The following is a 19957-nucleotide window of genomic DNA, read 5'->3' as shown; positions in this document are numbered from 1 at the left end:
TCATTTTACAGCTGGGAAATTGAAGTCCCAGAAAGGTTAGGAGGCTGCCCAAGGTCACAGAGCTTGCAGAGCTGGGATTAGGACACAGGTCTCTGATTCTAGAACTTGTGTCTTCTTAATCATCATGGCTCCCTTTGGCTGCCCTTTATGTGTTCATGTTTTTCAGTTTATAGCAAAAAGCAAATGTTAGGCAAGCTCATGACATACTGTTGTACATTAGCTTGTTGGATATTTTCTGCAGAATATAACATGTGATGTGAAAAGGAGGGCCCAGAGATTGTCCGGGCCAGCATCAGTGCAATGCTATATCATGCTGTACATGATGGCAAGCCGCCTTTCTATTCAAACATTGGATTGCTGGTACGGCCAGGCACCGATCAGTCCATACAGGTGCCAGCCCATCAGGGAGGACCTGGCCTCGAACCAATGATGTATACAGTGGTGCCAGGGCACACGGCTCGTGTCTGTCCTCATGCCCACCCTCCCCACGTGTCAGTCAATGCAGAGACAAAGTTTCTTTGGTTACCGTTCCGATCTCTACTCTTGAAAAAGTTGGCAAGTCAGGTTTTACATCCAATATTTTCCGAACATTTTTTTCCATCCCGAGGGTCTTTAAGTTTAGAAATGATCCATCCATGTGGTCCTTGTGATCTATAAAAGAAATAATTTACACTCAAAAGAAAGGCTCAGGAAGAAGTTACTGCATGTAAAAGTCACAGCTGCTATTTACTGGACACTTACCACAGGCCAGTACTAATGAGCTCACCATCCTCCCTTGGCAGGTGAGGCATCGAGGCCCAGAGAGGTGAAATGACTTGTCCAAGGCCACACAGCTCATATGAGGCTGCAGCCTCCCAGGGCGGGGGCACTGAGGGGGAACCTTCGGCCACAGGTGTGAGGATGGACTTGAACCCAGGCTTCTGTGTCCTAGCCCAGGGCTCCACCCAGCAGCAAGCTTGGTTTCTTGAAAGCCCTATTCCCTCTAAACAGGGTATTTATCCTGGGAAGTTCCCCAAGGTTGGTCCTTGCACAGCATCCGTCTATGAAAAAGTCCCAGGGGAGGCACCATCATTCATCTGGTGTGATCACTGCTTGGCTGAGGCCCCACTGGGCGTGGGCACGCATGGGTATGCAGAGTTGGAGGGGATGGCGTGTCAGAATGGAAGAGGTGGTTGGGTGAATGATGCCTCCCCCCCAAAGATGTCTGGGTCCTAATCCTTAGAGCCTATGAACATTACCTGACAGGGCAGAAGGACCTTTGCAGATGTGATGAAGGTAAGGATCTTGAGATGCGGGCTTATCCTGGATTAGCTGGGGGGACCCAATATAGGCGCATGGGTTCTTACAAGAAGCAGACACAGGGAGTCTGACTACAGACAGACAGAGACGGTGATGTGACAGAAGCAGAGAGTTGAAGGTGCTCCTCTGCCGTGAGCCAAGGAAAGCGGGGAATTTTTATTTCCTCGCCTTTTCCAGTCTAGAGACTAGAAAAGGCAAGGAAACGGATTCTTTCCTAGAGCCTCCAGAAGGAACCAGCCCCTTGCCTTTACCTTAGCGAAACTGATTTTGGACCTTTGGCCTCCAGAACTGTAAAAGAATAAATATGAGTTGTGTTAAGCCCCTCAGTTTGTGGTAATTTGTTAGAACAGCCATAGGAAACTAATATGGGGGGTGAAGGCAGGAGGTAGGATGAGAGGTGGGGAAATGCAGTGCATGTTCTGGAAGAGCTTAATTGGGTTAGAGCAGATGATGGGGGAGGGGAGGAGTAGAGGGAAGAGTTGGGATGGAAAGCTGAGTTCAGTTTGTGGCCAGCCTAGAACAGTAGCCTAAAGAGTATAAACTTGATTTAAACATCACTGAAATGTCACGAGTGTGACCTGTGTGCCCGGCCCTCTGCCAAGCAATCAACGCATCACCCCACTGTATTGTCCCGCCATCGCCTCCTTTTACACATGAGGCGGTCGGGCTCTGAGACCTGTGGCTGCTGGACGCCACACAGCTGGCAAATGGCTGAGCCAGGGCTTGGGATCACAGTGGTGTGACTCCAGGGTCTGAGTCACTGCTATTTCAGCTTCTGATGGAGCAGTGAGTTGGCTTAATGAAGGGTGATTTTTTTTTTCAGAAAAATAACCGGGATGTATCAGAGACGAAGGAGCCAGCAGCATTTCTCAGCTGCAGCATCTCGACGTGTTGGGCGGGACAGTCCTCGTCGTGGGAGCCGTCCTGGGCACCGTAGGACGTTTAGCAGCATCCCTGGCCTCCACCTACTGGCTGCCAGGAGCATCACCCACCCAAGCTGTAATTATGAAAGATGAGAGGGTTTCAAGAAAGCAAACCGAGAGGGTTGGGTAGGCCAGAGAGAACATGGCGGGGGGAGCAAGCTGGGGCTTCAGTGCAGGGGGGCCACGTCAGTTGCCAAAGAGGCAAAGACAATGTGGGAAGTTGGTGGTGAGCACACAGGGTGTAATGCACTTCAAGGTCTTAGTGGGACAGCAGTACAAGCAGTAGAAAAGGAGCTAAAGAAGCAGTGGTCCCAGTGAAGATACACCAGCTTGAAGTGCATGTTTGATGACGAGGGAGAAAGATGGAGTGGGAGGCTGTAGACGCTGAAGAAGGAGGTCGTGATTCAGGAGCTTGTGCACAAGGTGGTCTGGGAGGGAGAGAGAAGGGGAGACTCAGGGAGGGAAGAGCTGCATTTGGAAAGAGAACGTAGTGAGGGAAGATGGAGGGAAAGGAGGAAAGGTGGGTGTGGAGAGAGACAGGAGGGGAGCTGAATAGGCTCGTGCCTGGGCCCTTGACCTCTGACAATGCCACTTGCTGAGAATTTCCAGCTTGGAAGAGTGAGAATAATAATATTATAATAATAGCTATTCAGTATTAACCACTTGCCGTGTGCCAGGCACCATGCCAGAAGTTTAACACGTGATATTTTCTGATCATTACAAACAGCCCAGCAAGGAAATGTGTTTGCATTTATAGGTGAGACACAGACGCCCAGCAAGGTTCAGCTATGGAGCTGGTAAGCAGTAGGATCAGAATTCAGACCTAGGTCTCTCATTCTCTTTTTAGAGAGACTAGAGGCTGGAGAGTGAAGGGCTGGGCTGGCTGATGTGAAGGATGCGTGAGGAGAGGGGCACTGGGTGGATCCCGAGATGGCAGAGAAGGGTGATGCAGACTTGGGCTGTTGGAAAGAGGGATTTTCTTCTCTGGGAGAAGCAGCAATTCTTGATTATAGTTCTGGTTACAAAATTTACACATGCCTGTTACACAAATCCAAACAGGGCAGAAACCCATAAAGTGGAAAGTGTCCCCCCGCTGTATCCTCAGTGGCCGGCACACAGTAGGGCTGCAATAAATAGTTGTTGAACGACTGAGGGAAAGTCAAGGCTCACACAGTCTTATCATGCTGGGATAATACTCTCAACACTTTTATGTCTTTTCCTCCAGATTTCTCCTGTGGTTGGATATTGGCATTTGAAAAAAAAAAAAAAAAGAAAAAAAAGGGGAGAACACTGTGCATATTGTATTACAACTTTCTTTTTTTTCACATAAAAATACTGCATATCTTGGATATCTGAGAAAGAGCGATTTTCTATGTATGCAGGGAATCCTTTTATTTGCAACAAAGTCTTGCAGAAATAGACACAATCAACTGAGCTTGCAAAGATAAATGTAAAAAGTCCTTTCTTTCCCTTATCAAAAGAAGCTGAGAAACCAGGCAGGAGGAGAGGGGAGCTGACTTTTAATGTCCTCCTTAGATGTTTCCTGTCTTCCAGTGGGACCACACAGTAATCCTTCACCAATTAGACTTTTTTTTTTTAGGTCGCAGCTTTTTTATTTTTTAATTGAGATATAGTCAATGTAAAATATTGTATGTTTCAGGTGTACAGCATAGTGATTCACAATTTTTAAAGGTTATATTCCATTTATAGTTATTATAAAATATTGGCTATGGGCTTCCCTGGTGGCACAGTGGTTGAGAGTCTGCCTGCTAATGCAGGGGACACGGGTTCGGGCCCTGGTCTGGGAGGATCCCACATGCCGCGGAGCGACTAGGACCGTGAGCCGCAACTACTGAGCCTGCGCGTCTGGAGCCTGTGTTCCGCAACGAGAGAGGCCGCGATAGTGAGAGGCCAGCACACCACAATGAGGAGTGGCCCCCGCTTGCCACAACTAGAGAAAGCCCTCGCAGAGAAACGAAGACCCAAGACAGCCAAAAAAATAAATAAATAAACAAATGTGGGGTTTAAAAAAAAAAAAAAGAAAAGAATTAAAAAAAATTAGGAAAAAGTGAAATTAAAAAAAATATATTGGCTATATTCCCTGTGCTGTAAAATATATCATTGTAGCTTATTTATTTTATACATAGTAGTTTGTACCTCTTTTTTTTAAATTGGAGTATAGCTGCTTTACGATGTTGTGTTAGTTTCAACTGTACAGCAACGTGAATCAGCTCTATGTATTCATATATCCCCTCTTTTTTGAATTTCCTTCCCATTCTGGTCACAAAAGGATGGAACGCTTCATGAATTTCCGTGTCATCCTTGCACAGGGGCCATGCTAATCTTCTCTGTATTGTTCCAATTTTAGTATATGTGCTGCTGAAGTGAGCACGGTAGTTTGTTCCTCTTATTTCCCTACCTCTACCTTGTTTCTCTACCTCTACCTATTTCTCTACCTCTACCTCTAACTTGTCCCTCCCCCTTTCCCGCTCCCCACTGGTAACCACTAGTTTGTTTTCTATATCTGTGAGTCTATTTCTTTTTTTCTTATATTCACTAGTTTTATTTTTTAGATTCCACATAAAAGTCATATCATACAGTATTTGTCCTTTTCTATCTGACTTATTTCACTAAGCATAGTACCCTCCAAGTCCATCCATGTTGCTGCAAATGGCAAAATTGCATTCTTTTTTATGGCTGTGTAGTATTCCACTGCATATATATATAGATTTATATATATATAGATATAGATATAGATATACATATACATATACATATACATATACATATAGATATATCACATCTATTTTTGGGGGGTGGCCACACCATGCAGCTTGTGGGATCTTAGTTCCCCAACCAGGGACTGAACCTGGGCCGTAGCAGTGAAAGCGTCAACTCCTATCCACTGGACCGCCAGGGAATTCCCTACTGCATCTTCTTTATCCACTCATCTGTGGATGGGCACTTAGGTTGCTTTCATGTCTTGGCTATTGTAACTAATGCTGCTATGAACATTGGGGTGCATGTATCTTTTTGAATTAGTGTTTTCCATTTTAGGGGAATAAATACCCAGGAGTGGAATTGCTGGATCATGTGGTAGTTCTATTTTTAGTGTTTTGAGAAACCTTCAAACTGTTTTCCGTAGTGGCCACACCAATTTACATTTCCACCAACAGTGTACAAGGGTTCCCTTTTCTCCATATCCTCGCCAACAGTTGTTATTTGTGTTCTTTTTGGTGACGGCCATTGTGACAGGTGTTAGGTGATATCTTAACCAATCAGATCTTTAGTAGTGACCCCAATCTCCTGGGCTGCTCATGACATGATCCAACAATAGTTACTCAACCTGGATTTCCCTGAGGGATTTATTCCAGGATTTTACAGACCTAGCTCGTTACGTGTGTTTTATCCCTTAGGACAATATTTTAAAAGGCAGGTAGTATGGTGGTTCAGAGCAGGGGCTTTGAGGTCAGAGGGACCTGGATGGAGTCCCAGCTTTACCACTCGGCAGCTAGGAAATGCAGCCCATTGTCAAGAGCCGAGGAAGAAGGCCTGGGAAGAGAACTGAGTGCTCACGGCTAAGAAAATCTGACTAGCTGTCAAATAGAGATGCGGCAGGGGTCACAGGTAAAGGCACCTCGGCGTGAGTAAATCAAGCTGCCCTACCTGTGTGCATACCCATCTGCTTGCCATCCACATTTAGTTCACATTAAATCAACAAGTATTCAAGGCTGATGCGGATGGCAGCTACCGTTTCCTAAGGCTTATGTGTGACCCCATGATTTGGGTACCACGTCGTTTAATCCTCACAACTACCTGGTGAGATCTTAACCCCATTTTATAACCAAGTAAACAGAGGCACACAGAAGTCGAGACCTGCTCACACAATGAGTAAGCGCACACTTGAGAGTCACACCTTAGCAGCTGGTCTCCAAAGCCTGAACTCAGAATTATTCCCTCTAATGCAAATGGGGCTTTGCTGGGGCGAGGCCCGCGGCGCGCATCAGACACCCTTCACTCCAGAGAATGAAACTCTCAGGTTTGTCTCTGTTCAAGTTAACGACAGAACCTGTCCTCTAGGAACTGGGCATGTACCTGGTACCCCTCTGGATCTTCGGAGGGCGTGTGGGGTCACAGAAAAAGCACAAGTGCCAGGATCACAACGACCTCAGTTTGAGTCCTGACCCTACCATGTACCAGCTGTGTGACTTTGAGCAAGTTCCTTAATGTTATTGATACTCAGTTTCCTTACTTGCAAAATAAAGACGACAATAGTACCTGGCTCATTGGGCTGTTGGAAGACGAAAGTACACAGTACATGTAAAACAACTAACACAGTGACAAGTACCGAGGAGGAGTTAAACAAACCATCGTTCCTACCCTCCTCTTAGGAACTGTGAACACACAAGGCTCTTAGGACTGCTTGCGTATGGTGATGAGTGACTGGGGGATCCCCTGCTGGCCTCAGTAATGGGAAGTACCTTGAATCACTTATCATGGTGGTCTAACACATAAAGAGTTTTTGAGCCAGCTTCTTTTTTTTTTTTTGCGGTACGTGGGCCTCTCACTGTTGTGGCCTCTCCTGTTGCGGAGCACAGGCTCCGGATGCACAGGTTCAGCGGCCATGGCTCACGGGCCCAGCTGCTCCGCGGCATGTGGGATCTTCCCGGACCGGGGCACGAACCCGTGTCCCCTGCATCGGCAGGCGGACTCTCAACCACTGTGCCACCAGGGAAGCCCCTGATGGCTTAATTTCGCAACCCATGTTTCTTTACGGGAATGTAAGACTAGATTTAGAGACAGAGGCTTCAGTGACTCCTGAAGCCTGGGGAGGGGACAGTGCACACATTGCTTGGCCCCGCTATTACTAGGATAGAGATCATGGTCTTTCCTTGTTTTAGTTCTGATTTTGAAGAACAGCTAGAACCGTGGGCCACATCTCTCTTGGTTTCACGCACACTCAGACTCTGCCGTGATTACAACGACAGTAATACGGGGGTTGGGGAGGGGCTGGGTTGCCGGGAGCAATGCAGCGCCCCTGTTCTCTACGCTATCGGGGAGGGGCAGGCACTTACAGAAAAGTTCATCTGGATTTTGCCTCTTTTTTTTTTCTTAAACCCCACATTTGTTTATTTATTTATTTTTTTGGCTGTCTTGGGTCTTCGTTTCTGTGAGAGGGCTTTCTCTAGTTGCGACAAGCAGGGGCCACTCTTCATCCCGGTGCGCGGGCCTCTCACTATCGCGGCCTCTCGTTGCGGAGCACAGGCTGCAGACGCGCTGGCTCAGTAGTTGTGGCTCACGGGCCTAGCTGCTCCGCGGCATGTGGGATCCTCCCAGACCAGGGCTCGAACCCGTGTCCCCTGCATTAGCAGGCAGACTCCCAACCACTGTGCCACCAGGGAAGCCTTGCCTTTCTTTTTAAACACGTTTAAAAGAAATTCACACCACCTTCTGGATTACCTTAGACATATCCTGGCTGGGGTTGCTTAATCACCAGAGTTGAAAATCACTCCTCTATTCTCATTCATTATTGTAAGAATGTCAAATTTGCGCAGCCTCTCTGGAGAGCGCTTTGGCAAGTAGTATCAAGGATAAATGTTGGAGTTTCCCAGGTGTGGCCCTGGGCTCTCCCTTCTCATTCAATACTTTCTTCCTAGTGATACCATTCACACGTATGGCTTTAATCACCATCCATCCATCCACCCGTCCATCCATCCCATCTGACTAAGCACCCGCTATGTGGCACATGTTCTTCTGGGTTCCGGGGCCACATCACTGATACGGTTGGATATCCAGGGTGACAGCTGCGTCCTTGGCACCTCACTTTGGATGTCTACAGGCACCTCACACTCATCTTCCCTCTCAAACCTGGTCCTCCTGTGGCATTCTTTACTCTGGATTTTAGTGAAGGAACCACATCTGTACTTTTAACACAAGCCAGAAACCTGGAGACCTGTAGCCCCCTTTCTCTCCATCACTTCCCTTCTAGCCATATCTAACTCCATCACTGAGGCCTGTTGATTCATCTCTTAAATGCCCCTGGAATCTTCTCTCTTGCTCCGTCCCCTCCATTGCCACAGTGAGGGCCACCATCGTGTCTTGTGACAGCCTCCTAACTGCTCTCCCGGGGTTCTGTGCTGGCCACCTTCCTGTACATTTTCCACTCGTGGCCAAGATGACTGTCTCCAAATGCAAGCCTGTTCCATCAGTTCCTTACTTAAAACCTTTCGTGGGCTTCTCTCTGCTCTCAGGTTAAAGCAGAGCTTCTTACCAGTGCTCTGCAAGCCCCCGGCCACACCATGATACAGCCCCTGTGGACCTCCTTCACCAGTCCCTGCCCTCCGCCTCCATTTCTTTTAGTCCCGTGAGTTTTCCATGCTTCCTGCGATCCCACCACGCTGCTCCCTCCACCCAGAATGCCCTCCCCTCCCCTCTTTGGCAAATAACTCCTATGCACCCTGCAGGTGCCCTGCCGTCCCTGACCAGGTCAGAGCCCTGCACTTCTCCTTCAAAGCAACTGTCATGATTAAAGTTTTACATGTGAGTGATTTTTCAGTTAATGCCCCACCCCTATTCCTCCCTGAGACCCTAAGATCTACAAGCGCAGGGAGAGTGCCTGTTAGTTCCCCAATATTTTATTATGAAAGATTTCAAATGTACAGTGAAGAGGGAGGAATTTTACAGCCAACATCCATATACCCCATAACCTGAATTCTACCTGTTTCTGACCCCATTATATTTCCAACCTGCACTGTGCCTGGTATCTAGGAGGCCTGCGATAAATCTTTGTTGAATGAAAGTGGTTCATATCCTTCCACATCTAGGATGATAAAGATAAGATGAACAGGTATGTGTGAATAATATTTATGTCAGCCTCATCTATTAAGTGTGAAAAACTGGAAGCAACTTAAATGCCCATTATAGAGGACTGGCTAAATAAATTACGGTACACCCTTCAGAATGGGGTTCCTTGCCATCAGTGACAGCGATGATGTAGATCTGTGTGTATTGACATGGAAGGGTGCTCCAGATGTACTGTTAGGAATGAAACTAAAGGAAATTGGGTATAATATGACATTATTCTTTTGTAAAGTTAAAAAATCAATACACGTGGATAGGTAGTGCCTATTTTATGCCAGGTACTATTTTAAGTACTTTACATGTATCAATGCATTTTAATCCTCACAAAAATCCTAAGGGGTGAGTATTCCCTATTATCCCCATTTTACAGGTAAAGAAACAGGCACAGAGAGGGGAAGTAACTTGCCTAGAATCACACAGCTCTTTCCATGGGAAAATGCCCTGGAAGTTCCACACAAAATATGATCGTAGTGACGATACCAAACGCTAGCGAGGATGTGAAGCAACAGGAACTCTCATTCATTGTTGGCGGGAACGCAAAACAGCCACTTTGGAAAAGAGTTTTGTGGTTTTCTTAAAAACTAAACGTACTCTACGGACTTCCCTGGTGGCCTAGTGGTTAAGAATCCGCCTGCCAATGCAAGGGACACAGGTTCAAGCCCTGGTCTGGGAAGATCCCACATGCCACGGAGCAACTAAGCCTGTGTGCCACAACTACTGAGCCTGTGCTCTAGAGCCCGTGAGCCACAACTACTGAGCCCGCGTGCCACAACTACTGAAGCCTGCGCACCTAGAGCCCATGCAACGCAACAAGAGAAGCCACTGCAATGAGAAGCCCGTGCACCACAAGGAAGAGTAGCCCCCGCTTGCGGCAACTAGAGAAAGCCCGTGCGCAGCAATGAAGACCCAATGCAGCCAAAAATAAATAAAATAAAATAAATTAATTAAAAAAAAAACTTAAATGTACTCTAACCACACGATTCAGCAACCGCGCCCTTGGTATTTACTCAAAGAAGTTGAAAACATGTCCACACAAAACCCTGCATGTGGACGTTTATGGCAGCTTTATTCATAACTGCCAAAACTTGGAAGCCACCAGGATGTCCTTCAGTAGGTGAATGGATAATGGAATATTATTGGGCACTTAAAAAGAAAAAAAGAGCTATCAAGCCATGAAAAGACTTGGAGGAAACGAAAATGCATATTACTAAATAAAAAAAACTAATCTGAAAAGTTGTATGATTCCAACTACATGATATCCTGGAAAAGGCAAAAACTATGGCGACGGTAAAAAGATCTGTGGTTGCCAGGGGCTGCGGGGGGGCTGGGAGGGAGCACAGAGGATTTTCAGGGCAGTGAAACTATTCTTTTTTTGGGGGGGGATAGGTTCTTTTATTTGGAATAAAAATGTCCAGTTTTGAAAAGAAAAGACGTTATCTTAAAAACTTAAGTCCTCAAACCACAGGTTTCCCCATGACGAGTTGAATTCCTGAACACTGCAGAGGGATTACTGGAGATGTTGATTACTTAAGGCACTAATAGGAAGGCACTGAAGAACAGCAGGGCCAGGCTTCAATCAGACAAACATGCGCTGCCATGGAGGAATTGCATAGGCTGGCTCTGAAGTTGGCTTCTCCTTTGCTTCTTTTTATTTTGTTAAACTTGTAGCTTTACTTTCCTCAGTTTCTAGAATATCAGTTTCTAGATATTTGGGTTTATGGGTTATCATCATTTTGCTTTATTACCACGTCCCTGATCTGTAACTTCACCCACCCCACTTCCCCTCTATGGACTCCACAGGTGGCTTTTAATGAATTCTGCGTACTTTCTGTTACTGTGTAGTTACAGAGTGACCTGAGAAGTGAAACTCATAAATCGAGTTGACCTAATACCAGGGCTTTGTGCACAGAATCCACCAATCTGCTCAAAGATGGCCTGATCTGAACCACATCCCCCGCCGTGCTCCCTGGCTTCTGCTTAGGGCAGTAGATTTGGGATCAAAAGCACCTTCAGGACTGGACCATCTTCCCGGTGGAGCACTGTGATTTACAGGGCCTCTGGGTCCTCCCCGGGGTGGGCCTCATTATTGGTGGACCTGCTGGTCTCAGGACTTAATGAAGCTCAGGTTGTTGATGTCTCATCGCAGAAAGAATTCAGTGAGAGACAAAGTGGTAGGTAAGACGTGGACTTATTTAGAGAGAAACACACTCCACAGACAGAGCGTGGGCCATCTCAGAAGGCGAGAAAGGCCAGGGCAGGGAAACGATTCTGTATGATATTATAATGGTGGATACATGTCATCACACATTTGTCCAAGTCCAAACCCATAGGATGTACAACACCAAGAGTGACCCCTACACAGCACTGTAAATCAACTACACTCCAATAAAATTAAAATGAAAAAGAGTGAACCCTAATATAAACCATGGACTTTGGGTGATTAGGACGTGTCAATGTAGGTTCATCAGTCCTGACAACTGTACCTCTCTGGTGCTGATGCTGATAAATGGGGGAGGCTGTGTATGAGTGGGGACAGGGGGTACCTGGGAAATCTCTGTATCATCCTCTCAATTTTGCCATGAACATAAAACTGCTCTAAAAAACGTCTCTACTCTATATATGTATATATATGGTTACTTCTGAGAGAGAAGATTTAGCATAATTTCGATTTTTCCTTTTGCCACTGTCACGTCTCATTTTTCTCCAGTAATCACGTCTCACTTGTGTACTTTTTTCCAGGAACACTGCTTCTCAAGTGGTGAAGCAAAGTGAAGTCTGGAGAAGGGAACACTTGGCCACATACCTAAGAAGCCTCCCTCAATAGATGTCCCATCGTGATCAGATTCAACGCAATATTTCAGTCATGTAACTATGTGAGAAAAGAGTTTCAATCACCTTTGTCGGAGCTGGAGAACTGGATCCCCACCTCGTGGAGGAGATGCTCCGTTTCCTCCAGCCAGGACAGTGACAGGCGCAAGATGTCCAGTGCCACCTTCTGGAGCCCTGAGACAGGTGGGCTCACCTGCAGGTGCTGTAGGTGGTCGACCTCCTTCTTCAGCTCATTGCTAGAGCAAGACATTGTCATGCACGCCTGGAAAGAGATGAGGTCGTGAGGAGCCCGGGCACCATCGCCAGAAATACCACCTGACGGTTGTGACCCACACAGAGCAGTGTTCTTGACGGGCCCGTGAAGCAGGCAGAGCCGTATGTTGGCCGCCCTGTGACGGCCCAGTTTTACTTCCCTTTTTCGGGGGGCGGAAGGAAGGAGGCAGCTTTTATTTCACGTGCACTCTAACTGGGACTCTGGATGGACAAATAGACCCTTTGTTTAGGTATAGGCAATTCCAAAGCCAAATTGCCAAGGACGATTTGGCTGAAAGGAGAAGCAAATTTGGTTACAGAATTCCTGCTGAGATCAACACACAAGCTGGTCATAAAGTGCGGTTTCCTGATTTGAAAGAGTGCTGACAAGCCAACATTTGCCCAGACTCCCCAAATAGTAGCTGCATATTTCCAGAGAAAGCAGAAGCAGCTGCCTGATGTGATAAGCTGGATCCCTGCGTGGGGGCCATGAAGTGGGGGCTCTGCCAGACCCTCTGGTCCAATAAGGGTAAGAGCAGCCTTCCACTGCTGGGACAGAAAAGAAAACTGCAAATAAAGAGCAGAAGGTTTCTTTGGTTTCTCTGGAAATAACACGGGGCTGTTTTTTTTCCCCCGGGGTCTGGGGCCTCCCAAAGGCAGCACTTGGAGTGTGTCGGGCAGCTTCTCCTTGGCCACACCAAGTTCACCTGGGAGGCATTTCTGGAGGTCCTTTGTTTTCTGATCTCAAACAGATTTCTCCAACAAGAGAAAAGGTGGACTAAAAGCAGAGCTGGACAATTTCCTGAACAAGGAGCACAAAAATGAGACACAGGGGACATTTGAGGAATGGAGAAGGGGGCACCTGGCAACTGTCTAAGGATGTCTTCAGCTTCTTGATGTTCTGGGTGATTTCCTCCTCTTTGCAGCTGCTGAGCTGGGTCTCCTTCTGCAGGGTCCGCTTTTGCTGCCAAACGTTGCTATTGTCCTCTGTGACCCTGCTGCTCTTTTCTGGTAACTGGTGAGAAAAAGAAAAAAAAAAGATTTAAAATGCAGGGTGGGGCTTCCCTGGTGGCGCGGTGGTTGGGAGTCTGCCTGCCGATGCAGGGGATGCGGGTTCAAGCCCTGGTCTGGGAAGATCCCACATGCCGCGGAGCAACTGGGCCTGTGAGCCACAACTACTGAGCCTGCGCGTCTGGAGCCTGTGCTCTGCAACAAGAGAGGCCGCGATAGTGAGAGGCCCGCGCACCGCGATGAAGGGTGGCCCCTGCTCGCCGCAACTGGAGAAAGCCCTCGCACAGAAACGAAGACCCAACCCAGCAAAAATTAATTAATTAATTAATTAAAATGCAGGGTGGCTCTGGGGGGAGGGGACCTGGAGGGCTTCAGCTTAAGCTCGGAGGAGGGAGGTCCTGGCGTGTTTTCGGGTTGGCTCTGGAGCGTGGATATTGGCTCTGTCACCGGGGCATGTTTCCCAGGATCAGAGATGGTGTTTTAAGAGCCAAAGGCCTGTCATGTGGCCACGAGTGTGTTCTAGATTCTTCTGCATTCTGGGAGGGATTCATCACGCTGAGCCTGATGCTGTGGGCTCCTAAAAAGGAGGTCGTCCGAGAGAAGCCCGTGGTATGATCTTGTGACCCGCGCGCTGACACCCAGGATTGGAGAGGATAAACGGAAGGATAATAAGGCATCGTTACAGCCAGAGGCCCACCCTCACTGCCATCCGCCACTTCAGGAGGAACGAGCGAGCGAGGACGCACCGTCCATGCTGAGGCCGCCCCTTTCCTCGCGGGGCTAACGGAGGTTCACCGTGCGGGTCTGCCGACCAGACACAGTCCTGGGTGGTTTAATTTGATTTTCACAGAAACACTGCAAGGGAGTTTAACTGGCTTTTACTTGAAAAGCCAGGAAATCCCAGAAAATCAAAACAAATCTTTATGGTGTAGCAACAGTGTGAAAATTATGTGCCACCAACAAAAAACAGGAACATATGCTCCCAGTGTCTGGAGCCCCGGGTCCCTGAAGGAGAAAGTGGGGAAGAGAGACGAGCCTGCTGATTGGAGACGGGTTTGTCCTGGAACGGTTTCCCGCGTCCGCAGGTGGCCTTGAGGGCCTGACCTCTGAAAAGCTCCAGCTGCAGCACAAAGAAAGGGACGGGGATGAGGTGAGGGGCGCAGCTGCAGCGGCAAGGCTGGGGGAGGCGCCTCCGTCGCTGGGTCTGGGAGAAATCGGTGAGAAGGCTCTGCACGCCTTTAGTGGTCATTATGGGTAATTAACACCTTCACCTCTCACCGGAAGGGGCAGTGCCCACACAAGAGAGGGGGACAGCAGGTTTTAATGACTTTTCAGGTGTGCCCGCCTAACCTAGCCGACGCACACGGTCAGCACACACACGTCTCGGGCTCTCGGAAGAGCCACTTGCTGCCAATTATCCAGTGGGAAGTCCAGGGCCGGGAGCGCTCTTCCGTAATTGCTACGTTGGCACCAGGCTGTGAGATAAACATTGAGGCTGTCAGCCCGGGTAACTCGTGTCATCAGCAAGGGCGCCTGGGGAGAGAAGGAGGAGCTGCCTGCTGCCGTTTTGTGCCTTAGACCTTGTGTCCTGAAGACGACGTCTCCTGTACTCCTCTCCAGGTCCCCGGAGCCTGGTGCAGCGCCTGGCACACAGCAGGCACTCAATAAACGTTCATCGAATGCTTAGAACAGAAACACCTGTCAAGTCAGATGTTCAAAGTCCTCTCCTTCAGTTCAGCCAGTTTTTACTGAGTGCCTCCCTGATGCTGGTGTCTTCATATTACGGATGATGAAACAACGCAGTTAAATTAAGTCAGGGCTTCTAGAATGACGAGTTCAAGATGCCCCAGGCTCATGAGGCTTGAACGGCAAAGAAGCCCAAGTTTCTCTGGAAATTTCCCAACGTGATGGCCCTTGGCCTGGGTTTTTGGCTCACTGGCAAAGTGTGGTCATGAAAGGCTCTAAAACAGAGCCCTGAAGGACCACAAGGGCCACACAATCAATGAGAACGTGAACAGGTCCTAAGACACAGGAGTCTGCTGCACACCAGGGAGCTCTGGGAAGCCAAGTAGAGGAATTGTGACTCTCCTAAGGACACCTCTGCAGTCATCCTGCCAGAAGCCAGCTGGGTGATTGGAGGGACTCTGGGTCGTCTGCTGGTTTCATGGCCAAGGGAGGGTCCTAGCTCCCCCGAGGAAGAGGTTATGCAGAGGGCCCTGTGGGCAATGGCCCGTGTTATCACCAGAGGCGCCCTACAGGACTGCTTGGTGGGGGGTGGGGGTGGGGAGGGACAGGTCCTGCTGGATGGTGGGCTGAGTCTTGTGGTCACTGGCCTGGGGAAGGGCAGGACCTCAGGCCGGGAGCGGGCTGTGGAGACAAGGGGGTGAAGCAGCAAGGCCCAGGCAGCGCAGAGAAGCCTTGTTCGTCCTTTCTCTCTCGAGTCTAGACCTGGAGGAATCTCAGTGTCTCTGAGGGTCTTCCTGGATGACCCCTGGCCAGAGCCATGACCAGGCGCTCGGCAAGTGGCGCAGATCATGCCCTCAAGGCGGGTGTTCGCCGTGGGTGCAGAGTGCCAGCAAGGTGAGGGGTAGCCCAGGTGCACGGAGGGAAGCCCAGGCTGGCGGGCTCTCTGCCTTGCTAAGGGGTCGGCACCCTGCAGGAGAAAGGACACCGGGGGTGATGGTGTGGAAGTTGGTTGAAGAGGCTTTCAAACCTGCCTGAGGGTCAGCATCATCATTTAACTTGTGGGTGCCTCTGAAGTTCAGCGCGTGGGACAAATTCCGGTCACACTGATGGTTCAGGCTTGGATGCTACCAAACTCAAGGGCTTTGGGAGCTGGGCTGGGTGGGACGGAGGGCTCCTTTAAGGATCGTGGTTCTTAACCTTTTTTGGTGGTTTACAAATCCTTCTGAGCATCCAATGAGTGACGAGGTGGACTCACTCTCCCAGAAAAAGAAAAGCACAAACACATACACGCAAAACGTTCTTGGTCCCCCTGGAGCCGTGGCTGCCAGGAGAGGATGCCTTGTGGAGGGGCCCAAGATGGGCTGCCCTCGGTGGGCTGTGTTCTGGAGGGCCAGTGCCCCGTCTTGGGTTCTCGTTTGCTCTCCCTTAGCCTTTGGTGAAGGCTCGTTTGCATGTTCTGGCCCTCATGTCTGTGCCACGTGTCAGAGGAAGGGCCACTGGGCCATCTTGGGTCAGAGCCCTGGGAAATGGCCCTCTCCCCACCCTGCCCACCTCCACCTGGCATAAGCTGTGGTATTCTGGGTTTTACTTTATTAAGAAAAGTGGCAGGACTTCCCTGGCGCTCCAGTGGTTAAGACTCCATGCAGCCACTGCAGGGGGCACGGGTTCCATCCCTGGTCGGGGAACTAAAATCCTGCAAGCCACGCGGTTCGGCCAAACAAAACAAACAAACAAACAAACAGAAATGTGGCAATTCCCTGGGGACACTGACTGTAGCATCTCTTTGGGGGCCCAGAGGAAGAAAGATCGCTCTAAATGTCAGGACAAAAAATGTGAAGGAGAAAGTGCTAGAAACACCACCGAGGTCAAGAGCTCAAACCCTTCCCAAGAGGGAACTGCACAGCTGGTTCACTGGGGTGGGCCTTGAGCTGGGACTGGCTGCTTGGTCAGGGTCTCAGGCAACAGCAAACACTGGAGTGGGCAGCTTCCCAGAAGGAAAAGCCTCTTTAGTGAAATCCACGGGGACGCGGAAGCCGCACAAAGCCCTGCCCCTGAGATAAGCGGGTGAACTAAGCCAGGCCGTCTTCCTCCTCATTCATCCCTGCCGGCCGCTTGGGTGCGGGATTCCCTGGAGAGCACGGGCCCGTGAAGGGGCTCTGCAGCACGCCTACCTGACCTACTGCCCTTTCCAAATTGGCTTTAATGAGGTTTTCTCTGTTCCTCATTTCTTTCAGCTGAAGCAATTTCCTTCTGGAATCCTCCCGAAGCTTCTCTTCCACCTGAAAGGAGGATGAAAGCGTGGGCTTGCTGCTAATGTGATCATCATGCCCTCTGGGGAAACTCTTCTGGGGGGGTGCTAATGGCAGTGGGGGAGTCCCTGAGGGGTAGGGACAGCTGCAGCCCAGCAGCAGGGGTCACAGGCATGCACAGGGTGGAGGCAAACTCACAGGGAGTTGCCCCCTACGGGAAAGGGCCGAGCTCTGCACCCGGGGCTCAACTATGTTCTACCGCACACTCCCATCCCAGCTCGGTCCCTAACAAGCCGTACGACACTCGGAAAGTTACTTCACTGCTCCGTGACTCAGTGTCCTCATCTGTCAAATGGGGATGATGATACTAGTATCACTGCATAGAGTCATTGTGGGGATTCGATGTTTGGAATAGTGCTTAAGGGCTCTGTGAGTGTGTTAAGTACTGTTGTAACCTATGAAAGGGGGACGGGAATGTCCGCCGTACAGTCTCGTTCTAATAACTCGTGATGGGTACTTGGAAATGTTATGATTGGGTTTATTATCATAACTGTTTGTCGTTACCACTTTGAGCACACTCACTGGTGGTAACCTCTCTGGAGGCTTGCCAAAGCAATGTCTATTAAGAACTGCAGCCTGCAAAGGAAGGCGTTTAAAGTGGAGAAGCTTGCCTAGTTTTCCCCCCTTGCTTGGGTAACAGTCAACGCACGGTAAGCTTGGGAGTGCTCCACGCTACCCTTGGCTGGCCAGTGTAGGCCTCGCAGCTGCTCAATTCTTGGATGCACCTGCTGAGCCCTGGGCCCTGGCACTAACAGGAAATGAGGCAAACACTCGTAAATAAATGGAAAGTTTTTGTGCTGAAACAAATTCACAGGCTGTGTTTTTAGGGATCTGAAGAGGGGGATCACAGGGATGTTATAAAAGACCCAGAAAAGCCCTTAAGAGCTTTCTTCTGAGTAGTGTGGCCCAGTGGAAGAGCCTCTACCCAGCTCCGTTACCTTGGAAAAGTCATCTAAGCTCTCTGGGCCTTAGTTTTCTCCCCGGTCTAAACATGCTCTGACTTCTATTTCAGCAGCCTGTTTCATATGCTGCAAAAGCCAAGTCCAGCCTTGGACTCTGCCCCTGTTTGTGTTCTGCATGAACAGCCCCCGTTCCTGTCCCCAAGCCTCAGAGTCACCTTCAGCAGCCGCCCTGCTCCCTCTCTCACACTCGGGGGTCTCACGCCTGTCCTCCAACCCCTCTCAAATGCAAGCTGGACTGTGACAACTGGCCTCCTCGCCTCAAGTTTAGTTTCTTCCAGTGCAATCTTAACGGTACTGTGAGAGTTACCCTGCTATAAGGCAGCTCTGTCCACCAGAACTTTCTGCAACGGTACAGGTACTCTGAGCGAGGCTGTGTTGTCTAATACGGCAGCCACCAGCCACATCTGGGGATCGAGCACTCGAAATGGGGCTGGTGTGGCGGAGGAACTGAATTAAAATTTTATTTAATTTTCATTAATTTCAGTGTAAACAGTAGCATGTGGCTGTTTGCTATGCCAGGGTAACTGAAGTCAGACAAACCTGGAGTCAGACAAACCCGACTGTGCCATTGGGCTAGTTACTTTACTAGTAACTAGTAGCCTTGACTTTCTCATCTGTAAAATGGAGAGGATGATTTCTAGATCACAGCGCTGTTGTAAAGATTAAGAGGTGAAAAGTTCAGGGTAACGCCTAGTACGTGAGAAATTGTAACTATCATTTTCACCCTAATTACTGTCCACGAATGTCATTGCATCAGTCACTTGTTCAGGAGGCTTAGTAGCTCCCCACTGCCTGTGTGGTACAGAGCCCAAGCGCCTGAACTAAGGCAAAACACCAAGCCAGAGATTCAAGAAGCCCCTACGAACTCTGTACGAGGTAAATAAAACTGGATCCACACCTAGATAAACCATAATAAAACTGCTAGAAATCAAGGAAAAAGACAATCTTAAAAGCAACCGGAGAAAAAGACAGATTATGCAAAGGTACAACAGTTAGGCTTACAGATGACTTCTAAATAGAAATAATAGGAGCCACAAGACAATAGTGACATATCTAATGCTGTATCTAATGTGCTGAAAGAAAAGAGTTGCCATTGTAGAATTCAATACGCAGTCAAATGTGTTTTAAGAATGAAGGTTAAATATACATCTCCAGACAGACACACAGGCACATTTGAGAATTTGTCATCAGCAGAGCCACAATGAGGGAAAACATTAAAGGGTATTCTTCAGACACAAGAAAAATGAACCCAGGTGGGTGATCAGAGATGCAGAAAAGACAAGCAACAGTAAGGGTAATGTGTGGATATGATACTGACTATAGAAAAACACTAATAATGTCTTGTGGGGTTTTAACTATCAAGAGGAGTTTAGAAAATGACAGTAATGGCTTATAAATCTGGAGGGGGTAAGTGAAGTTAAGGTGTTTGAAACTCATTGCACTGTCAAGGAGAAGGGCATCATTATCAACTACTATTGCCTCTTGGTAAGTTAAGAATGCAGGGCTTCCCTGGTGGTGCAGTGGTGGAGAGTCCGCCTGCCGATGCAGGGGACATGGGTTCGTGTTCCGGTCCGAAAGGATCCCACATGCCACGGAGCGGCTGGGCCCGTGAGCCATGGCCGCTGAGCCTGTGCATCCGGAGCCTGTGCTCCACTACGGGAGAGGCCACAACAGTGAGAGGCCCGTGTACCGCAAAAAAAAAAAAAAAAAAAAGAATGCATATTGTAGTCTTCAGGATGACTACTAAGAGAATAGTAGAAGAGTGAAAAACTTAATTAATGTGTGATTTTGGTGAGTCAAGGATGAATGCTATTGTCTTACTATT

The 19957-nt window shown here is 48.7% G+C and overlaps 2 protein-coding genes across 2 annotated transcripts in view; both read right to left on the bottom strand.

Moving 5' to 3' along the window:
* LOC309808893 (forkhead-associated domain-containing protein 1-like) overlaps positions 1–19957 on the bottom strand; it is a gene marked incomplete at both ends in the record, with an annotated part of 407547 nt that overhangs the window by 12052 nt on the left and 375538 nt on the right. The gene's annotated exons all lie outside the window — the stretch shown is intronic.
* Positions 14543–19957, bottom strand: part of LOC309808072 (forkhead-associated domain-containing protein 1-like) — a gene marked incomplete at both ends in the record, with an annotated part of 74417 nt that continues 69002 nt past the window's right edge. The window contains 4 exons of the mRNA XM_082628079.1: positions 14543–14650; positions 15418–15542; positions 15684–15828; positions 17033–17140. Of these exons, the coding sequence (XP_082484205.1) occupies positions 14543–14650; positions 15418–15542; positions 15684–15828; positions 17033–17140 (486 nt within the window). The remainder of the gene's footprint in view (positions 14651–15417; positions 15543–15683; positions 15829–17032; positions 17141–19957) is intronic.

Source organism: Mesoplodon mirus (genome assembly GCF_964341445.2).
Source record: "Mesoplodon mirus genome assembly, chromosome: 7".
Lineage (NCBI taxonomy): Eukaryota > Metazoa > Chordata > Mammalia > Artiodactyla > Ziphiidae > Mesoplodon > Mesoplodon mirus.
This window is presented reverse-complemented; position numbering and strand designations above follow the sequence as displayed.